This window comes from Typopeltis vanoorti, chromosome 10 (genome assembly GCF_054136105.1).
Source record: "Typopeltis vanoorti isolate ZY-2024b chromosome 10, IOZ_Tvanoo_1.0, whole genome shotgun sequence".
NCBI lineage: Eukaryota > Metazoa > Arthropoda > Arachnida > Uropygi > Thelyphonidae > Typopeltis > Typopeltis vanoorti.
In genome coordinates this window covers 112,284,051-112,304,878 of record NC_143558.1, presented here as the reverse complement: position 1 = coordinate 112,304,878, position 20,828 = coordinate 112,284,051, and the positions used below count along the sequence as shown (strand labels likewise).

The following is a 20,828-nucleotide window of genomic DNA, read 5'->3' as shown; positions in this document are numbered from 1 at the left end:
CAGGATTATTTTCATGGTGTGGAGTAAGTGAATGGAATAAACTGCCAGTAGGCATTGTCAGGGTATTTTTGGTGAGTATTTCCAAGGACAGACCCTGATTCTCTAGCGGTTGGTGCCTGTATGATATAAAATAATAACAGTTCGGTAATAAATACAGCATGAGGGCAAATTAAAGAAACCAAAGGAATTAGGCAAAAAGATCCATTAAATCTTACTTATTTAACTTGGTAATGGATGAAATAATAAAAGAGGTAAACAAAACGAAAAAATGTAGAATAAAACTTACAAACGAAAAACTAAGAATAATCGAATACGTCAATGATATTGTTTTACTAGCTAAAAATGAAGAAGACTTAACAGCGATAATTTAAATACATTTAATAATGCAGCAGAAGAAATGCAAAATGAAGATATCAGCAGAAATGAAACAAACATTACGATAATCACTGCAGAACCCCCAAGATGCAAATTAGAAACTAAAGAAAAAATAAATAACGAAAAAACCTGATAAGATAAAATATGGAAGGAATACAAGTATTATATTCCTTCCTAAATTGATCTGACTGCTCTTAGGAGAGCATCTCATCCTCTTGTACTTCATTTATTTTTGTATTAATATCATAGTTGACAATACTTAATACTTAACATGGAAGGAATACAAGAATTGTGTTCCTTCCATGTTAAGTATTAAGTACTGTCAACTATGGTATTAATACAACAAAAAAAAAAAAAAAAACGAAGTACGAGAGGATGAGATGCACTCCTAAGAGCAGTCGGATCAATTTATATATATGCAAAAAAAAAAAAAACATTGAAGCAGTAGATCTTTAATTTTTATATTATTAATTACTAATATCAAACGAAATTATGGACATACAAGTCAGAGAAAAGCGTAAAATACAACCAATAAATAACTTTGTAAAAGAAGAAAAATGGAACACGCATATATAAAGAAAACAGGATAACACAGACTACAAATTATTAAGGCACTGGGTACCTGGGAAAGTTAAGCAGAATAGAGAATATTAAGAATGTTAAGGAGTGTCTTGAAAGCAACTAAACTTAATAAAAGAGGAAACATTATCAGCCTAATAATACTGTAGACTATCGATTCACAACCAGTGGTACGTGTACACCCGGGGGTACGTGCTGGGTCGTTCAGGGGTACACGAAAAATAATCAGTAATGGCGGAAAAACAAGTAAAGTAAACAAAATTCAAAACGTTAGTTATAGAACAATAAATGTCAGTATTTAAAAACAAGGGATATAATTTATAGAAATGGGTTTAAAAGGAGTACACAAGCGGAAAAAGTTTGGGAACCACTGCGTAGTGGTTTTATCAAGCAGTCCAGCACTTTTGGTTAGATAATACAGATTCGAATGATCATATTAATAAAAACATGCAAAGCATGTATAGGATTCATAAAATAGGACACGCATATTCGATCTCCTGTAGTCATGTGACATGCAGAATTATAGAAATGAAACACAGAGAACTGCTGTACCTGTATCATATTGCATGCATTAATACATTACTAGTCACGTAAGAATCAATCATGAACAACTATTGATTAACCAAGGGAATTAATGACAGTGTTATTTTTTAGGGATAGTCGCAAGTGCACTCTTTAGCGAATGCCATAGCCAATCGTTACTTTGTTCCCATGGTAACGTAATACACACTTAAAATGACAAAAGCCACGTAGATGTTCTTCGTCAGGAAAGACAAAACTTCTCATGAAGGGTTCGTTGTGTGTGTGTGTGTGTGTGTGTGTGTGTGTGTGTGTGTGTGTGTGTGTGTGTGTGTGTGTGTGTGTGTGTGTGTGTGTGGAGCACACGTGCTTGTATAAGGAGAAATAATAATAAAAAAATATTGAAGAGTAAATGAGGAACTGAACATGTCATTATGATAAATTATGGTTTATATTGAATGAACCTGGGAAGAAGAAGAGGAAGAAAGTACGCAGATACTCACATGAAACCTCATTCTAAAGACAAAATTATTATACTATACTTCGACTTTAAACTTTTAGCTATTGCATACTGTGCCAGTTAAATTGGGATTTCTGTTATGCTTTATTATTATCTTCGTCCCTCTCTACTGTAAAAAATAAAGAAAAAACATACTGGTTGCTGTTGCCTTATCCCATAGTTCTTCTCACCCGTATAACCACGAGAATCCTTATGGTGGGCTAATGAAGGCAACTGTGCTCAATCAGAGGAAACCACATTAATGACATAAGACTTAACTGCCGCTAATATGTTCTCTCAGTAGATTGTGTATATCCTCTCGCTGGATTTTTCATCCGGTAAGAGGATAGAAGCAGTCAGGGAGAGTCCCAAGTGCTCCCATATGAGGCCGATAAAATCATCTTTAGATTAAATGTTCTTGATAAAGGTTCCTCTCATATTGCGATGTGAACTCGGTCTTTCCAACCAAAAGAGAGTTGTCCAACTTACAACAAGTTACACTAGCATAATTTACATAATTACGGCTGATTTACAGGGGCATATACTTTTACGTAGACCAAAATAACGGCATACTGACCGGTCCATTTTTTAATGCTGTTTTGTAGAATTTCAGATACTGTATATTGAATTATCTCTTACTATGCGATAGTACTCAGTGCCAGGCGGTATCTCAAAAAAAAAGAAAGAAAACTTGACTCCCTCACCTTAGAAATCTCATACGTACGGTAAATACAATTTCCAATAATGAATGTAGAAAATTCCTACTACAAACCAACGTGTGTGTGTTTATTTAATGATCCTGTAGATGCATACATGAACTTTTTGCGCATGCGCACACGCAGTTAAATAAGACTGCTAATACTCTGGAGTCTTTCATCATGTACAGTTGGCTTACAGTTATGTGCGGACGTTAGTAAACGTTTTTACAAGATACGTAATCTAGTCGATGAGGTAAGTGAAAGTATCGGTAAGCGCAAGATACTTGGAGAGAAATCATGGGTGTGGTTGAATACAGACGCCAGGCGAATATCGTATGAATTAAATCTTTTTTTCTCTCAAAAGAAGATCGCATTTTTCCTAATTGAAAATCTTTGTGTTTAACTCAATGACTATCATTTTAAAGAAACTTTCTACGCCCTAGAACTTCATCGAAAAGTACAATAATTTCCCTATTTGACCGAAAGCCAAAATCATGCAGATTTCTTGAATTTATCACAATGAACTTCAGATAATGCTCATCTTAGAACAAAATAAGACATTTCACATTAAAAGGATCGCGGACACAGTGCAGTACATCCATTGGAGTGATTATTATGTCGCGAATATGGAAGATCACTAAATATTTCAGTGCTAAGAAACTACTGGGTGGGAGGGGGGGGGCTTGCGAAAAATTTAAAGGATCCATCTAAAGATCACAAAAAGTCCGGTAAAAACTTGTCACGAAGGATTATATTAAAATAGAAAAATACTCATTATATCAACATAATGCCAACATAAAACCTCAGTCAGCAGCATATCATATCGAACTTGAATAAAATCTAGTCCATCCTATAAATTCCAAAGACAAGACTGTCAAAAACAATTTCAAACGCTTGTTTAAGTTAAGGGATAATTGAACAGTCTGATTACATCTATGGCGAAATGAGTAATTTTCGTACGAGATTATTCTGAGTGCATGCAGATATGCAATAGATAAGTACAGTGGTGTAACTAGAGCCCTGGACGGTCCCCTTGAGTTTGCCGCCCTCTCAATACACATCAATAATACTACAAAAAGTCAAAACGATGTATAGGGAAATATATTAATGTTTATTTATGAAGTTAAACTTTAATTCCAACACTCTAAAATGTTATTTTTCTTGCTTTTCTGTTAGCAAAATCGTCGATGACATTGGCGAAGTCTATTTCATAGTAATGTAGGTAATTCTTAATTAATTTTATTTAGAAAAACTCCTCTCACAGCTAGCAACACTTACAGCATATGTGAGGAAAATTCGCAGTATTATAATATTTGGAACTGAGTTCTCGAGACTGTATTTTAGAATTAACTGTAAAAGTTCAAAAGGTTCAAAGTGCCGGAGGGGGGAGGACCGCCCCCTCTAACTATGCCTCTAGATAAGTATAGAAATCATAAAAACTCCGCTTGAAGAAAACCCTTCTACCACCGTATGAAGCCAGTTAACACACCTTCAATTGAAAATTCCTTATAAAGGTTCTTCACTTCCTAGACGAGAATAGAACTAAGGTCTTTTACAATCGAAGAGCATCTTTGATACAGACTGAGCTTAATGTAATTACTGTATCTTAAAAGTAAAAATTAAAAAAATAACTCTATGGCGTTGAGACGCTTGTTTAGAATTTACGTTTTATATCTTTAGCAGAATTTAATTCAGCTAAAGATATGAAACGAATGTGTTATGGTTGTCGATTGCATGTCTACTCTTTCACATCCGCCTGAAAAAAAAAAAAAAATCAACTTTTGAAACACAAAGAAAAGTGCTTCTCGTGTACTTGAGGAAACGACCTTTCTGATCAAAGGAAAACGGTTTGATTTTCCGAATGCGCGCGGGAGACGGTCCAAGCTACAGCACAGATGAATAAAAATATTCATGCCAAAATAATTCTTTCGCATTTAGTCGTGCAGGTTATCACTACTTAAGACAGATCGCTTAGTAAGCCCATTAGGGAATAATTATATACTTCAAATAACTAAGTATCAAGTTAATAAAATATCCAAGATAGAACTTAGCATGAGAAAATGAGAGATTGAAGTTTTATTGTTGTTGTCAGTATCTGGACAACCCATTATTCTGCAACAAAATTAATTACCAGATCCCAAATCCAAATATGGTTAAACTTTGGATTCCTTAAATCGGAATCACTGACCTGAAGGAAGAGTACTATCAAGTAAGTTGCTCTTTGCACTTACTTGATATCTTTTAACGTATTCAGCTACATAAACCATGAGTTTCTTTTTTGTGTATTGTGATATATCCATCCATTATTTCTCATCCGTCCAAGACGGGTTGAGTCCCCTGATTTGGGATTTTAGGCAGCCTAATGTAGTCAGCTTGCCATTGCTCTGCATTCTAGGGTAAGTATTTTATGTCTATAGATCCGTGTATGTTCGTGGTTCTGCAGACATAAAAGATCCAAACCGAAAGGTCTAGTAAACATGCCACCTCACGACCTGTGGAACTATAACTTGCCATATTGCTGCTAAAGCCGAAGCTTCTTTGGCATTAAAGAGGAAGACGTTATTAATTTAAGCTAATTTTTAATTTACTCTTATTTAATCAGAATTAAAAAGCAGATTTTTTTTGCAAACAAATTCTTATTATGAACAGGATGAAGCACTTCATTAGCAGGCAAAATAACATTGCCAATAAGGTCGTTAAATCAAAGGAAACCATCAGACTTTTCCAAGAATATATAAGCATAAATGATATATTAAAGTGGATACAGTATTACTAAAATTTAGTATTCGTACCTTTCATTTCATTTTAAGTTTTTAAATATGTAGAATTTTTTTTATTTTAAAGAAAGTAATTTAATTAAAAAATGAATCACACCGTAATATTAAGAAAGAGTCGCAAAATATCACTTCGCATCTGTTCCTGCATCCCGCTAAGACTATTCATATTAGTCACCCCCTTCGTTCAATAATGAATTCCATACAGTTGCTTGCACTGGGACCGCTGGGAAAAGTTGTCTCACCCTTTTCAAATGAGAGGCACGCAAGCAACAGCTGCTGCGATCACCTATGGTGATCGCAGCAGCTGTTGATAATCTGCAGATGCCTATCGAGATAAACCAATGTGTACACACACACACACACACACACACACACACACACACACACACACACACACACACACACACACACACACTGTGCTTCTCTTTCTGGAACATAACATTAAATAGCACTACTCTGTATGCTATGTAATTCTGTTACAACCGTGACAGCAATACAAGTAATAGTAGAAATGTTTCGAATATGTATCAATATATAGTCACTCCTGGAACTAAATGGCTTAATTTGCATATCATGTAAATTCTGAATCAGAATTGGCTGATGGACGGAAAAATAAGTTCTACCTCCAAGAAAATCTAAACGAGTTAGAAAATCTAGGATCTATGGAGAAGTTCTGATAAAAATTGTTCGTGCCTTCTCTGTTTACTTTATTTGATACTTAGTTTATGCTTATCCTCTTAGGACTCAATTTCATTCCCTTCTGTTCCCAAAATGATTTTTGGATATTCATGGAAATTCTCGATCGTTTCTAAACATGTCTGCAGATTAGCAGCAGAGCTTTGGACTCTGTTTCTATTAAGAAGTATTATGTAGTCTGGTCTTGCGGTGGGGAGAAGGGATTATAGACGGTGAGCTATACTTTAATTATTTACTAAGTTCCGCAGCAGTCTTTCAATCTTTGAAATGAGGAGCTTTCTTAGCGCTGCTATCTCAAGGATGCAATATTTCTAGCCTCTTCAATCTATCTCTCCAGATATACCAACATTCTATCCTTCCATTTATTCCCTTGGAAATTGGATTTTTGCATTTACTTCGTGCATCAATAAAGCCGAGAGAAAGAGGAATAGCTTTTCTAACTAGCAGCATGAAAAATTTATCGTCTCGTATCCGATCAGCATAGAGAAATGAAGAATGATAAACTCGGATAACTTTTAAGAGAAATCAAGACAGGAGAACTAGTCGTAGGCAGCTTGCAGGTCCCTCTTTTGCCCATTGGACACTACTAACCAACGGGAATGTTCATATTAATTACGATGTAGATTTTTGGCAGTTAAAATTGCATATTGTGTTCAATCTTAATGAATACCAAACCCACAGGTTTCGCAGAGCATTACAGTCAAGGTTATTAACCTGCGATGATCGCATGCAACAACACTGGTCCTATATTTAACCTAGTTAGAGCTTCGTTCAGGAATGTGCTCTCTCGCTATTTCAAATCTTCCTGTAATTGTGCTATTTCAACCTGTCAAGTTTATGAACCTGCATTTTTATTAACAAAGGAAAGCGTGATACTGGAAAAGGTCACATCAGAAAGAAGGGAGAGAAATTGAGAAAAGTAATCAACGCGCAGGAATAAAAAAAAAAAAAAGAAGAAAATTATAAGAGTTTTGTTTTAATTGAGAACAACAGCAGCTAATAATAGAACTGCCAGAACGGTGCATATTAGAAACAACAGCAAATGTTAGCAATTTTAGAATCTTCACAAGCATTTAGAAGAAAAACTTACCTTTGAAACGGTGCTCTATCCAATCATACAAGATTATGGAAATGGGAGAATTTTTTTCCCTTGTGTGTGTGTGTGTGTGTGTGTCTTTGTGTGAATATATATGTATATATAGTCACACTATTTTGTTATATAAACTTGTATATAAGAAAATCGATTCTAAGTTCGCTGTGAATGTCTGATGGTCCAAATTTAGTCTTGCATTATTAGATTACAGGGATCTTCTTAAGGTCGATCCAGATCGGATTATAGTAAAGTGAAAAGGTGGCATGATGCTATTACTAGAATGGCAAAATGCTAGAGACAGAAGGATGTTTCTATCTACACAATTTGGTAGAGTGTTTTGGGATTCGATTTCCTACTCTGGTTCAATGTCTTGTTAACTTCGATTTTAAGTTAGTCTTCAGGATCAAACGGAAAGTGATCTCAGAGAGAGAGAGAGAGAGAGACTATTTAGCCCTTAATGGAGATGGTGGATTACGTTCCACATCTTCAGGAGGAAAAGTGCACGATTCACTGAAGTAACTGAAGAATAAATACCATCAGTACCACATAAAGTTGCTGTTTTGGAATTACGGCGAATGCAACTAAGCTATCAGAGGATGTTACCAGTGTATTGTCTGTGAATTGCGTGTATTCTTCTGGCCATTTTATGTGTTCTGAGAGATGAAAAATCTAAAATTAATGTACAATGAATTATATGACAGTTACTGTGTTGTATAATAGCTCACCAATATTTATTCATGTCAAGTACTACTTTCACTCTAAAACAACTAGCCCTGACAGGCATTAAAAGTTTTAAACTTCCGAATAACAGTAAAAAAAACATTTATTATCAACTACTTATGAAACATTCGACAATCTGAAGGCGCATTTTCATGCTATTTTATTCCATAAAATTGTTCAGATCATGATTCCAAGTTTTATCTAAAGAATGGTACTCCCACATTAACAATATGCTACGTGTTAGAACGTGCTGTAGGTTTTCAATTGTGCTAAACTAGATGACATGAAATGTGCCGGTCATGGTATAAAATAATATTCAGTTCTACTATAACCCAAGACCAAAGGCAGTGTTGCTCAGGTTATGAGATGGAACTTTTTGGAAAATGAAACTCGAGCTGGTTTCATCTCGAGATGAAAATAGAAACTTTGGAAAGATCTTAAAAATATTAATTTCTAATTCCAAGCGAACTTAAATTTAAGTGAATTCGTAAATTAAAATTTATGAAAAATTTAATAAAGTAAAAAGCAAAACTGAAAACATACCGTTCTATATTGCAGATAGATATTTTAGAAATAAGAAAAGAAATACTGAAAGGTATTTATAAGCAACTTCACTCTCGACACGTTTGAGAAGAAATCAAGAACATTAAAATACAGGCTTTCGATAAGTAATACCCTTGATTGTCATAATTTTTCCTACAATTTTTTGTTTGTTTTTCGAGTGCTGCTTAATTGCATTCGTTGTTGTTTTGGTGTTTCCACTGGAGATTTTCTTTTTATTCTGAAGAATTTTGTTTGTTCATACTTTATACGTTTACTAAAATGTGTCAATCTGATGTAACTGAATCAGCTAAAATAGTGGAATTACTAAGCGAACACTTTGCAAGAGTATATCATCCAGGCTGTGATATTGCAGGAATGAGAGAACGAATGGCTGATACAGGAATCAAAGTGAATGAAATGGAGGTGAATAGTATATTACAGAATCTTAATGTAAATACATCTGTGGATTGGATGGTATACCAGCTCGAGTCTTACGTGAAGCGGCAAAGGAATTGTCAGTTCCCTTGACCACGTTGTTTAATTTAAGTCTCAGCACTGGGTTAGTCCCGAGGGGGTGGAAAGAGGAGAAGATAGTTCCATTGTATAAAGGAGGTTCCAAGACTGCTGTTGCAAATTATCGACCGATCAGCATATCAGGAATCGTTGTCAAGGTTTTGGAGATATTAGTCAAGAGCAAAATACAGGAATGGATAGCTGAAGATGGGATACTTTATGGAGGACAGCGTGGTTTTGTGAAGGGTAGATCATACCTCAGTAACTTGCTCACGTTTTATAATACAGTGACGGCTGAACTGGATAAGGGTAATGGATTTACAGCGATACTACTGGACTTTGCTAAGACCTTTGACAGGATACCATATGGAATTCTAATCAGTAAATTGCAGCACATGGGGATGGATACAGGGTTTGTGAGATGGATAGGAGGGTGGTTGATGGAGAGATATTCAGGAGTGGATATTTATTCAGGAGTGGAGTCCAAAAGAAGACCTGTGACTAGTGGTGTGCCGAAGGGTTCTGTTCTTGAACGACTGCTATTAATTTGTTTATTAATGATATAGGAAAGAATCTGAGAGGAACTGTTCATTTATTTGCTGATGATGCAAAGTTGGGTAGAGCAATAGTGAATGCGCATGATGTCAAAATTTTGCAGCATGATTTGGATAGATTGGCAGTCTGGGATAATGAGAATGGATGTCAGTTTAATGTAGCAAAGGCAAGGTTATACATTTTGGGGCGAAGAAATTAGCAGCAACATATCACATTGGTGGAACTGTACTCCAGGAGGTTGATGAAGCCAGATATTTGGGTGTGTTGGTGGATAAGAAGTTGAAGTTTAGGGGCTAAATCAGCTCATCAGATCACTTGGTTACTGAAGAATACTTTGAGGAGCAGAGATAAGCAAGTTATTGTTCCTGTTTATCATGCCTTGATAAGATCCCATCTTGACTACTGTGCCCAGATCTGGGCCCCTGAGTTTGTTCTTGATGGGGAGGAGGTAAAGAGGATCATCCAGGGGCGAGTGACCAAGATGATAGCTGGTCTATGGAATGAACCTTACGAGAACAGGTTGAAGATCTGTGGGTTACAGGAATTGGTTGATAGTCGGAAAGGGGGTGTCTGATTGAGGCATTCAAATTACTGAAGGGTTTTTACAAGATTAATTCAGAGGAAATTTTTCAGAACAGGTCTAGTGATGGGAGAACTAGGAGCCATCCATGAAAACCGAGCAAGGGTGTTAGAACTAGGTTTTTTACTTGGAGAGTGGTGAATGAGTGGAATAAGCTGCCAGAGTTTGTTGTGGGTGCCATGACTGTGAATGAGTTCAAAGCAAAGTATGATAGATACTATGTGAATGCCAGGTGTTCTTGATATGATGTTTAGGGCCTCCCTCGATGAGTTTAAGGACTCCTTGAAGTTGCCTGTAATAATAATAATAATAATAATAATAATAATAATAATAAAGAAGCAATTCCTCATCCCCTTTTTGTTAAGGAACAGTTTCGAAGCCATGATCCGAACAACCCAAGACTGAATTAGTTACCAAAACCGCTTAATGTTACCCTCAGAAACAAATGAATTAGTCTAGAAATGACCAGATTTTCGGACCATGATTCTGAATTCATTCATTAGATTAGCTGTGAATCTCTTCTGCTAAGTTTATTCAGGCGGATAAAAGTTTATTTTAAGCTATTCATTTCTACTATGATCAAGAGAAAATCGGAGATTTTCAATAAACTAGCCCACCGAAGCAGTAGCGTGCTAAATATCCTGTATCGTCCTTTTATTCTTGTTTTAAGCTTAAGTTTATGACGTAAGTTGCATCGAACACAGAACGCTTGAAAGTATGAGTAGCAAGGTCTCTCTTAACATTGAATAGCTGACAGCTCGGATATTTCGCACTTGAAAACGAAACCTAATGATTTTTTTCTCGTAAACAAAATCTGCTGTCACAGAGACCTGGGAACATGACGTCATGTTCACCTCAAAACGATGGATACTATTTGATTTTATATAGTTGATTAAGTGAATTATTAATATGCTATTAAAAAACATTCATAATTTTAAGGATTCTAAATAAAACATACAGATGCAGCAATGTGTATTTCGATTCTCGAATTGCGTTCTTCACTATCCACAGGATGCACGCCTTTTGATTAAAAACGTGCAGTTTCGAATCCTGTCAAGGACAAGAAAATTCTAGTTCTGTTCAAAGGAAAAGGAATTAGTCGGGCTCAATAGTGCAGTTTTTTTTCTTTAGAAAGCTCCAGTTTCTTCAACCAACGATACTTGGTCATATAGCATGCAACTGCGTGTGAAAAGACACACGGTTTTATTAGTTGTCTGTCAATCAACTAAACTTGCTGTAGTGGTACATATATAAAAATCATTCCAGTTCGCTTCCGGGCAGCAGCAATAATGCAACCCTCTCCCGAAATCGCAGTTCCCTGGTTCTTGAACCTACTAATACGTCACTAATCTGAGACAACAGCGACGGATGTGAAATCCGCCAATTATTCAATTCTTACTGGGTACTGAACTAAACCTATACTAACAAAAATTTGTTCGAAGCCAGTTTTGTGCTTTTGTGGATACTCAGTGCTGGAGATTAACAAATGATATCAATAACAAGTTCCTATATTTCATATGTAAAACAATTCTCTAATTATAATTCCATCTGAAAACATTTCTAGAAGACTTTGAAAATCAAAGTCTTCTAGAAATGTTTTCAGTCTTCTTCATCCCTTCACTCGCATATGCACAAATAAGCGTATTTTGTAAACAAAGAGGGAGACTGTGGAATATAGTTAGCCTTTAAGAAGAATTTATATCTGTAAGCCGAAAGATCGGTACACAAAAACTCAATATTAATAACATATCGGAAATAATGTGAAAAAAAGTTAACACACAAGATTTAACTTCTCTTTAAGAAAATCTGATTATGCCCTAATAAGAGACCATAAATTCTAAGTGTAAAGGTATGTACTAAAGTAAATCTTTTATTGTGTACTTTGCGCTGTTTGCAATATAATAACAAGCTATTTAGATGATGTAAATGGTGGAGTGTCTGAACAGATTTGTATTTGTAAATATTGAAAATCAAATTATAATTTATTGTATCCAAATCTATTAAATACCGAAATTAAAATCATAAGTTATAGCTAAATACTAGCACTATATTGAAATGTAGACAACTGAATAAATATTAGCTATCGAAAGCTCTGGACCAGGAGTGTCCAACCCGCGTGCAGCCATGGACTATTAGTAATGCGGCTCCATAAGATCTTAAACTTTTAACATTATTATGTGATGCGAAAAATATGCTGTCTTTCTTTCCGTTTTGATACAGGAATTTGAGAATAGGTTTCAAGATTTCAGAAAAAAATATCAATTTTTTTTTGTATATTTGCGACTCCATTTTCAGTTTACATAAAACATTACCTTCGAATTTTGGAATGTATAGAGTTGCAATCAGATATTCAACTCAAAGAAAAATTTGTTCATGTCTCTTTGATAGATTTTTATAAGACCTATCTTCCCAGAGAAAAATATCCTTCACTTCACTTCACAATCACGCTTTATTCATGTCATCGCTTTTTGATAGTACGTAAATTTGTGAACAACTATTTTCTAGAATGAAGCATACGCACAGTAAAGTTACATCAAAAATTTCTGACGAGAACCTTGAGAGCTCACTACGAATTACAACCACTTTCATCGAACCAGACATTGATGAAAGTGGTTTCACGTAAACACGGTCCAATATCTCACTAGTTCTGTGTTTATGCTGTCCTTTTTTTAATGTTATAATAATTTTTTTAAAAAAATAAAGGAAATTTTGTTACTTATATACATTAACTATATTATAGATTTTATATGCGACCCAAGACATTCCTTTCACTCAATGTGGTCCAGGCAAGCCAAAAGATTGGACACCCATGCTTTAGACTAAAATCTCAATCGATAATTCACCTTTCCTAATCCCCCCCCCCTTCCAAATACACAATATCTGAATTAAAACCGATAAGAGTCTTTGGTTTTAATTAAGAGTTTCAGATGGTAGAGCGTGTCTTTTGAGTTGTATAAAACTCAAAGTTACATACAACTGAATGTAACTTTGAGTTCTGATCCTCTGAATTAATTTATATTGATAACATTCACTTCCCTCGGTAAACATAATAACTGAAATCAGGTTGTTTCGTACTGTGATCACCATTATAGTGATATTTTGAATGAGAGTATATGTTGTTACGATTGAAAAATTTAAATTAAAAAAATTAAAATTTTTTAATTTGTACCCCTTCATCCTGACCACCGGCTCATATATAACATTCTGAATTAAAAAGAGGTCAATCAATATTGACAGAACTGTTAAAACACTCATTCTTCATTTAGGAAAAAACCATCACTGTGTCATTTCTCTTAAAGTATTATATGAAAGCCTTCATTAACTAAAATAAATCATATTTTAAACTTACTTGAATTAACCATAGTTCATCATTTTTCAGAAAATAGGCATGAATAAAAATTGAGAACAGTGACATTACTAAGGAAAAACATACCCTTAACCTCTAGCTTCATCACTAAATTAAGGAAAGTAAGAGTAAATTATTGTTCATTAACTTTCGACATATGTTTGGTTAACATAGCAAATATCGAAATTTGAGGGATTTAATATTTTTGAATATGCTTAGAGATCGTGTACTTTAATGTAATACTATACAGAGTTATCCAAAAGATCTTTTAATGTATTATGGAAATATTATTTGTTCTAAAATATGACACTGAAAGCATAGTCGCAGAGGAAACAAATAAACAGATATTAGTGAAAGCACAAACTAAAATCTTTTTATATTTTTTTACCGTTTTGAAGAGAAAATTCGAAATAAAGAAATTCTACTTTTAACACTATTAAAAATAAGAAATTAAAGAAGACTTACCTTTCTCACAAAAACTGCCATCATAATCGGTGTTCCTGCAATCACACACTGCACCACTGTCCGTACTTATGCAACCCCCACTGTGCTGACAAGGATCGTGATGAGTACAAGCATCCAACTGATTGTGACGAACTCCTTTAAATTCGATCTCCTGCTGCATGCGTGGAGCACCCTCATCGCTAGAATAAGCAACTGATCGAACAGCCCCTTTCAATCTAGGTTCGAAAAACACAGAAGGAAGAGCTAGAGTCGTTAATTTTAGACCGTACCAACTAGGAATTCCCCCTATGTAAACATAACTGTTAGTGGAGTAATTACCGAAATGAAACTCTGGACCACGAGATATCCGACTCTGGCTATCTTCGTCAACTCTCAAGATTGTCTCCTCAACGTTCCGTAAAATTTCGACTCGATGCCAGTGGCCATCGTGGAGATTCCTTCCAACTGTCATGATGGACGCACCACTGCCTAGATTGAAACGAAGTCTGAGAGCACCATCTACTAGTTTTAGTTCGAAGAAATCGAACGTGCCGCCGTCATCGGTGTACAGTATCAGCCCGTTAGATTCCTCTGTCTGGAACTCAAATGAAAGCGATCCATTTAGGCCACAAAACCATTTTTTGAACTGAGCATACGATGTAGGGGATCCTTCTAGAACAACCGCTAATGTACACCGATGTATCAATAGGGATAGAAAGAGTCCCCACCCCCATATCCAACGTTCGTTTTCCATTTCTTAAGCAAACCTAACGTCACTACATCTTTATACCCAGTTCTTTTGGTTTATTAATCACCAAGTGAATAACAAAGTCCTTAAGGGTAAAAACAGTCTCCACTTCCAGCATCAAGTTGCACACCGCTGCAATCGTTCTCCGAATTTAAGTTCACTGATGTCCAGCACATCCTTCTTCGTCGCCCACGTGTTCATAAAAGTGATAGGACACATTTCCTGCAAATAAAAGTAATAAACGTCAGTAAGCATTCATAAGTGCAAAACATGAAAGACATTATATAGTTTCACATCTACAATTTGTATTTTCATCTGAAGTTTATTATTAAAGATACAAAGAGAACTTTTATGAGAATTTAAACTGTAAGCAAATACAAACCTGTATATAATAGCACTGTTTACCAATACGTAATGTTAATTGCATCGTGCAGCCAAGAGTGACATTTGGTGTCAGTTACTAAAGCTAGTAGATTATTTATAGAACATGGAATATACTGCTCCAACATCACCGTCCATGCAGGACAACCTCGCTTAACGCGATTAACCAATCCATCAATTAATGCGCGCTAAGCGAAATCACGTTAAGCGAATACAATAAACACAAATAATTATAATGCATCCATCGTTTAGCGTCAATTTGTAGTATAAGCTATATTAGAGGATAAAAATCAATTGCTTAAATTTTTATTTAAGATAACTTTTTATAAATATTTATTTAAGAACAAGATAACTTTCCTATGGAATACGTGTTCGGTACTTCGTGGACTTCATGCTTCGAGAAATTCAGTACATTGTGAGGGATAAATGATTATATGCACATACTTATAACTCGAATTATCGAGTCCTACATAAGTACATCCAATAAAATTATCAAATCGTGTAATCTCTCAAAACTCGTGACCTCGTGTAATTTCTCAAAAGTTACAAACTTAATACATAATAATAAGAGCGTAACAGGATATTATCCATCAAGTACAAGAAATTTATAAATAATAATCAAATGCAAAACTACTTTTCTTCTCGATATTCATACTGAATATTTGTGATGTTACTTAAAATATGACGTAGTTATCATCCGTGTGAGCATTCAGTCTGTAATCACGAAAACAGAAAAACAGCACTTAATAATAATAATAATAAACTACGAAAATTTATCCATGCATAATATCAACTTCCCTTTTTTCAGAAAATGTTTGACAATTTTACTTTAATGGATTGGATAAGCATGCTTTAGTGACCAAACATGGAACACTTGAAGCCTCGAGTAAGCAAAGTGATATCATACCGCTATCTCTGTTTTCCATATTGGTGAGTAGAGATAACATCTCTATTCTCCAACTGTGCATTGGAAAACAGAGAAGAATGGTAATTATTGTTTACAGCGGACATGAAAATCTGAAGAGCATGTTCAAAGGAAGAAGACAAATATACCAGACAGTTAGTATGAAATAAACATGTAAAGGAAAGAAGAACAATACATTGTGATCATTACTTTGTCTGTAATGGACGTACGTGATCTTCAAACACAAATGGGAACACAGCACCTGCAATTCGCAAGAGTAGGTCAAGGACAAAGCCTTGCTCGGAAATCCAGGAAATGTTCATTCCGTAAATTCATTTGTTTACTTCATCCATGTGGGATTTTTTTTTTCTTTTAGTGAATATGCATGTCTTAATTCGGAGTTTTATTTAATTCTTTATAACGATGCTTATATACATTTTAAAAATAAGTAATGAATATTTTCTGCTTTCGAATTAAACATACTTATAGCCTACACTGATGTATATCAAAGCAGATGGGAGAGAGAGTTGACTATAAATCTGGAAACCGTCATAATATATGGGAAAGAACTTAACGGACTTCGAAAAACGAATATCGTTCAGTGGCCTGTTCATCTATCTTCAACGCTCCCTTTTTCTCACACCATCGTCACGACCCTGCCAATATATTATCTCGTTAGCATTCAAATGAGTAATTTCGATAAAACTGGCACAGCTTAGGCAATGCAAAATGATATATCCAGAATATCAAAATAACGTTCTCTGCCCATTTTTCCAAGCACAACCACCAAGGATCATCGTAATTCAAACGAGTATATGAGTTCCGTCACACGATACTACAACCATATTTAACACATGGAAGGATATGCATACTCTAGAAATTAATATTCTGGTAGTCGCCATGCCGATACACAAATCTAATTTGAGGAGTGTACAGCGTTATGTTATTCCATGCCACAGCTTGCCAAGAATCTTATCGAAGCGTGCTTTTCGCTACGCAAGTCAAAAAACCGAGCACAATATAAGGGTTTTACTTGTATGCACCAGCCCTCTGGAAATCAAGCCTATGGAGTCAATGTTCTGGAAGAAACTGTAGTTTTTTTTCCCCTAATGCAAAATAGACAACCACAGCACAGAAAACTAGTAAATACATTATTGGCAGACTAATGGCTAAATGTCACTGTCATTACAAAATAATTAAGTTTATTAAATCCAAGTTACTTAGTTATAACAAGCCATTGAGACCACAACGTAGAAAAAGACAGGCTAGGATATACGGTAGTGCTGCACAATTATATCTTGTTTGGCTATGAACAGTACTCGGGAAAATAAGCTCTATTCAAATAGTTCATACACATAAAGATATTGTTCATAGTTCATACACATGAAGGTCAGAAAATTTTAGGTCAGAATATTTTAAAATTCTTATTTTAAAAAAACTGATGCTGTATATATTCATCATTGTAATTGGCCGATACTACTAGTGGGATAAAAATTACTTCGAATTACATCCTTCAGTGGTGAACATACTGTTATGCCTAAACTTAGGATCCACGTGTTGGGAAAGTTTCTTCTGATTTTTTTTGAATACAGTAAATCAATCTTTGCTAGACAGGAATCGCTTTACTGGAGCCACCGGCAGCTAGATCACTGCCACTTTCATTCCTTTAAAACAAGCTGATAAGTTTTCAATGAAACTGTATCATACACTAATGTTCATCGAATGTATAAGAAAAATCAGTTAAGGTAATGCTTATTAGATCTCCTCAATATCAGTTGCGGGTTCTGACTGGTCCATTTATAAACATGTGCCCCCCCTCCACCCAAATTCCCGATGAGCATCTTAAAAAATTGAACTGAGTTGTATGTTGGTAAAGCTTAGAGGGGGCAGACTTATCGTTTTCATAATTCCCTATTGCTATGAGTAACAGCGTTTGTAATACGTCATTATCTTCTGAAGACGCCATACAAAAAAAGAGAAAGAAACATTTAAAAACCATAGTATTTAAGGTTTTTAGATAAAAGTAGGTAAACTTTGTGTTGTAGCATTAAGATAGTTTAAAATGCTGCATTAGTAGTCTGGAGATTGCACCACTTAAAAAAACATGGGCTGGAGAGTGAAATTTCGATTTTTTGGTTCCGATCGAAAAAAAGCAGCAACTAGGATAGCAGCAGATCACATAACATTATGTAGTTCGTTAGTTACATAGTACTAGGAGATAGTGAAAACGCTTAAATAAATAAAAAGAAACATTTTCAAGCTTAGTAATCAACTATTCCGACAAGATTTCAATTCCCTCTTCTGCACTCCTCTGAAATGAGTTTTCTAGTAAAATATCAAAACACTGCATGCGTGAGTAAAGTCTTATACGTTTAATAAATTATGATGATACCACTTCTTTCACAGACTTCAGAAATACGTAGCATAAACAGGACTTTGTATGTTTTTATAAGAAACAACGGAATCTTATTAAAAGTAATACACCCTCTGTCCAAAAAGAAACTAAACCTTTCGAAAATAGAAGAAACTAGTAGCGCCACCTCTTGTATCTTTTCGTTGTCGAAAGTGGCTACCTTCATTAGTGTTCTTTCAACTGTTTATGACATTTGTTTCATTAGAAGCCGAGTTATAGTGCCAAGATTGACAGTGTGTTTTGACTAACGGTCGGAAAATGAGTTTCAAACAGAGAGCTGCGATTGACTTTTGTGTTAAACTTGGTAAACGTTTTACTGAAACGCATCAAATGGTTCAAAAAGCATAGAGTGATGAATGTTTATCCCGTACTCAAGTTTACGAGTAGTTTAAGCGATTTCAAAGTGGTCATGAGACGCTTGAGGACGACGAAAAGCCGAGCCGTCCAAAAACTGGACTGAGCGAAGTTAACATCCAAAAAGTGTGTGTTTCATCAAATAAATCGTATGTAAGATTGATTGAAGATGAATTGGGGATTCCAAAATGAACTGTGCATAACATTTTGACCAAGAGTTTGGGCCTTCGTAAATTGAATTCGCGATTTGTTCCCCACAAGTTGACCAACGACCAAAAATGTATCGAATCGAATACTGCAAGGACCTCATTAAAACCCATCGTAAGGACTCAACTTCCTTGAAACGATCGTTACTGGTGACGAAACGTGGTGTTTTGAGTAGGAGCCCGAAACAAAGTGCCAGAGTGCTGAGTGGAGACCACCAGAAGAGGGACCGCCGAAAAAAAATGGCTTGGAGAAGTCAAAATTAAAGAACGGTGCTGATTTGTTTCTACGATTCTAAGGGAATTATCCACAAAGAATTCGTTACGCCTGGCAAACGGTCAAAGGTGAGTTTTATCTCGAAGTTTTGAAGAGATTGATAGCGAGAATTTGTCGCGTACGGCATGAATATCGTGACGACCGATAGTTCGTCAAAACACACTGTCACTCTTGCCACTATGACTGGGCTTCTAATGAAGCAAATGTCATCAACAGTCGACACAATACTAATGAAGGTTGCCTCTTTCGACAACAAAAAGGTACAACAGGTGGCGCTACTAGTTTCTTCTTATTTTATAAAAGTTCGGTTTCTTTTTGGACAGAGGGTGTATATGGTATTTTTACGGAACATCCCTTAAGGACTATACCAAACACGCAACTTCTGAAGCCACTTCACATCTCCAATCAAGACCTATTAAGCACAAAAATTTCTCTACAAAAATCGAGTACTCAGTCAGTTCTGAATAGGTCTGAAAGATTTTCCCCCCTGTCAAATCTGTGGACAAGATTGCATAGCGTTTTATAATACAGGTTTTCTATTGTGATAATTTTTCCGTGCTGAAATTTCGTGGTATTGTTATATACTATCTTCACCATTCACCATTACATTTTTTCCTTCTTCTTCAGAGAACGAGATGATTGAATGATTAGCTCCATACTACGTGAATTTTTCTTCTCTCTCACCTCATCCATCTGAAGGGCGAAGAGCAACTGTGCCGTCAGGTTTTGAATATTTTTCTGGTGTCAAAAAACTTTTTAATAACGTTTTCTGTAAATCCAATAGCAACCGTACGTCATTCTTGAGATATTGAATTTCAAAACAGAAAGAGAGTTTACAGCCATGCTGTATCTGTTAGTGGAGTCCCGATATATACCAAGAGAGTCGATAACAAATGGATTGATTAGACAAGTAGAATGCTCAGACAAAGGAGATCAATAGAGTGAGGAGGCAGTGGTAAGTCTTACGCAGACCTCATGGAGACTGCTTCCTTTGGCGAAGATCGAAGTGCATGTATGTGTGTGTGTGTCAATCGGGATTTCTACAGTTATACGAAGAAACGAAGTAATGTTCTAATTTGTTGCCTCTTCAAAAAAGATTACTACTATTTGCATTTCCTGTTCAAAATTATTTTGTTCACTGTTTACATTAATATATTTTGCGGTAATAAAACTCGGTAACAAAACTAGAAGGAACTGTTGTTTTTATTCTAAAAAATTAAGATATAAGAAAGCATTCGCTACATACTGTTTTACGAGTTTGCTCACCTGTGCGGAATATTTATAATAAAATACATTATACGCTAATATCGTACATATACCGAGACAAGCCACCGTGTGTACAGTTACGGCCTAAAACTCTCATTTCTATGAAAAAGCAAATGTTTGTAGGCCATTATTGGCACTTGATATATTTTTAAGTTTGTTACAGTGCAGTATGAAAAATAGTATGCATACAGTACCACCATAAATAGATACTGTATAATAAGCAAAATTGCTGAAACATTATTTGTCAGTCGGTGACTTTTGTATTTTAAAATGATATTTAGATCACATCCGATTATCCACGAGATGTTATCATGTAGCTGGACTACGGTATGCTAATTTCACTTC

At 35.3% G+C, this 20,828-nt stretch overlaps 1 protein-coding gene across 1 annotated transcript in view; it reads right to left on the bottom strand.

Moving 5' to 3' along the window:
* The window catches only part of LOC150102708 (neurexin 1-like), a 144,502-nt gene extending 129,811 nt beyond the window's left edge, over nucleotides 1-14,691 (bottom strand). Inside the window, exon 1 of the mRNA XM_090398723.1 lies at nucleotides 13,959-14,691. Within this exon, the coding sequence (XP_090254849.1) occupies nucleotides 13,959-14,691 (733 nt within the window). The remainder of the gene's footprint in view (nucleotides 1-13,958) is intronic.
* Nucleotides 14,692-20,828: the final 6,137 nt, after the last annotated feature.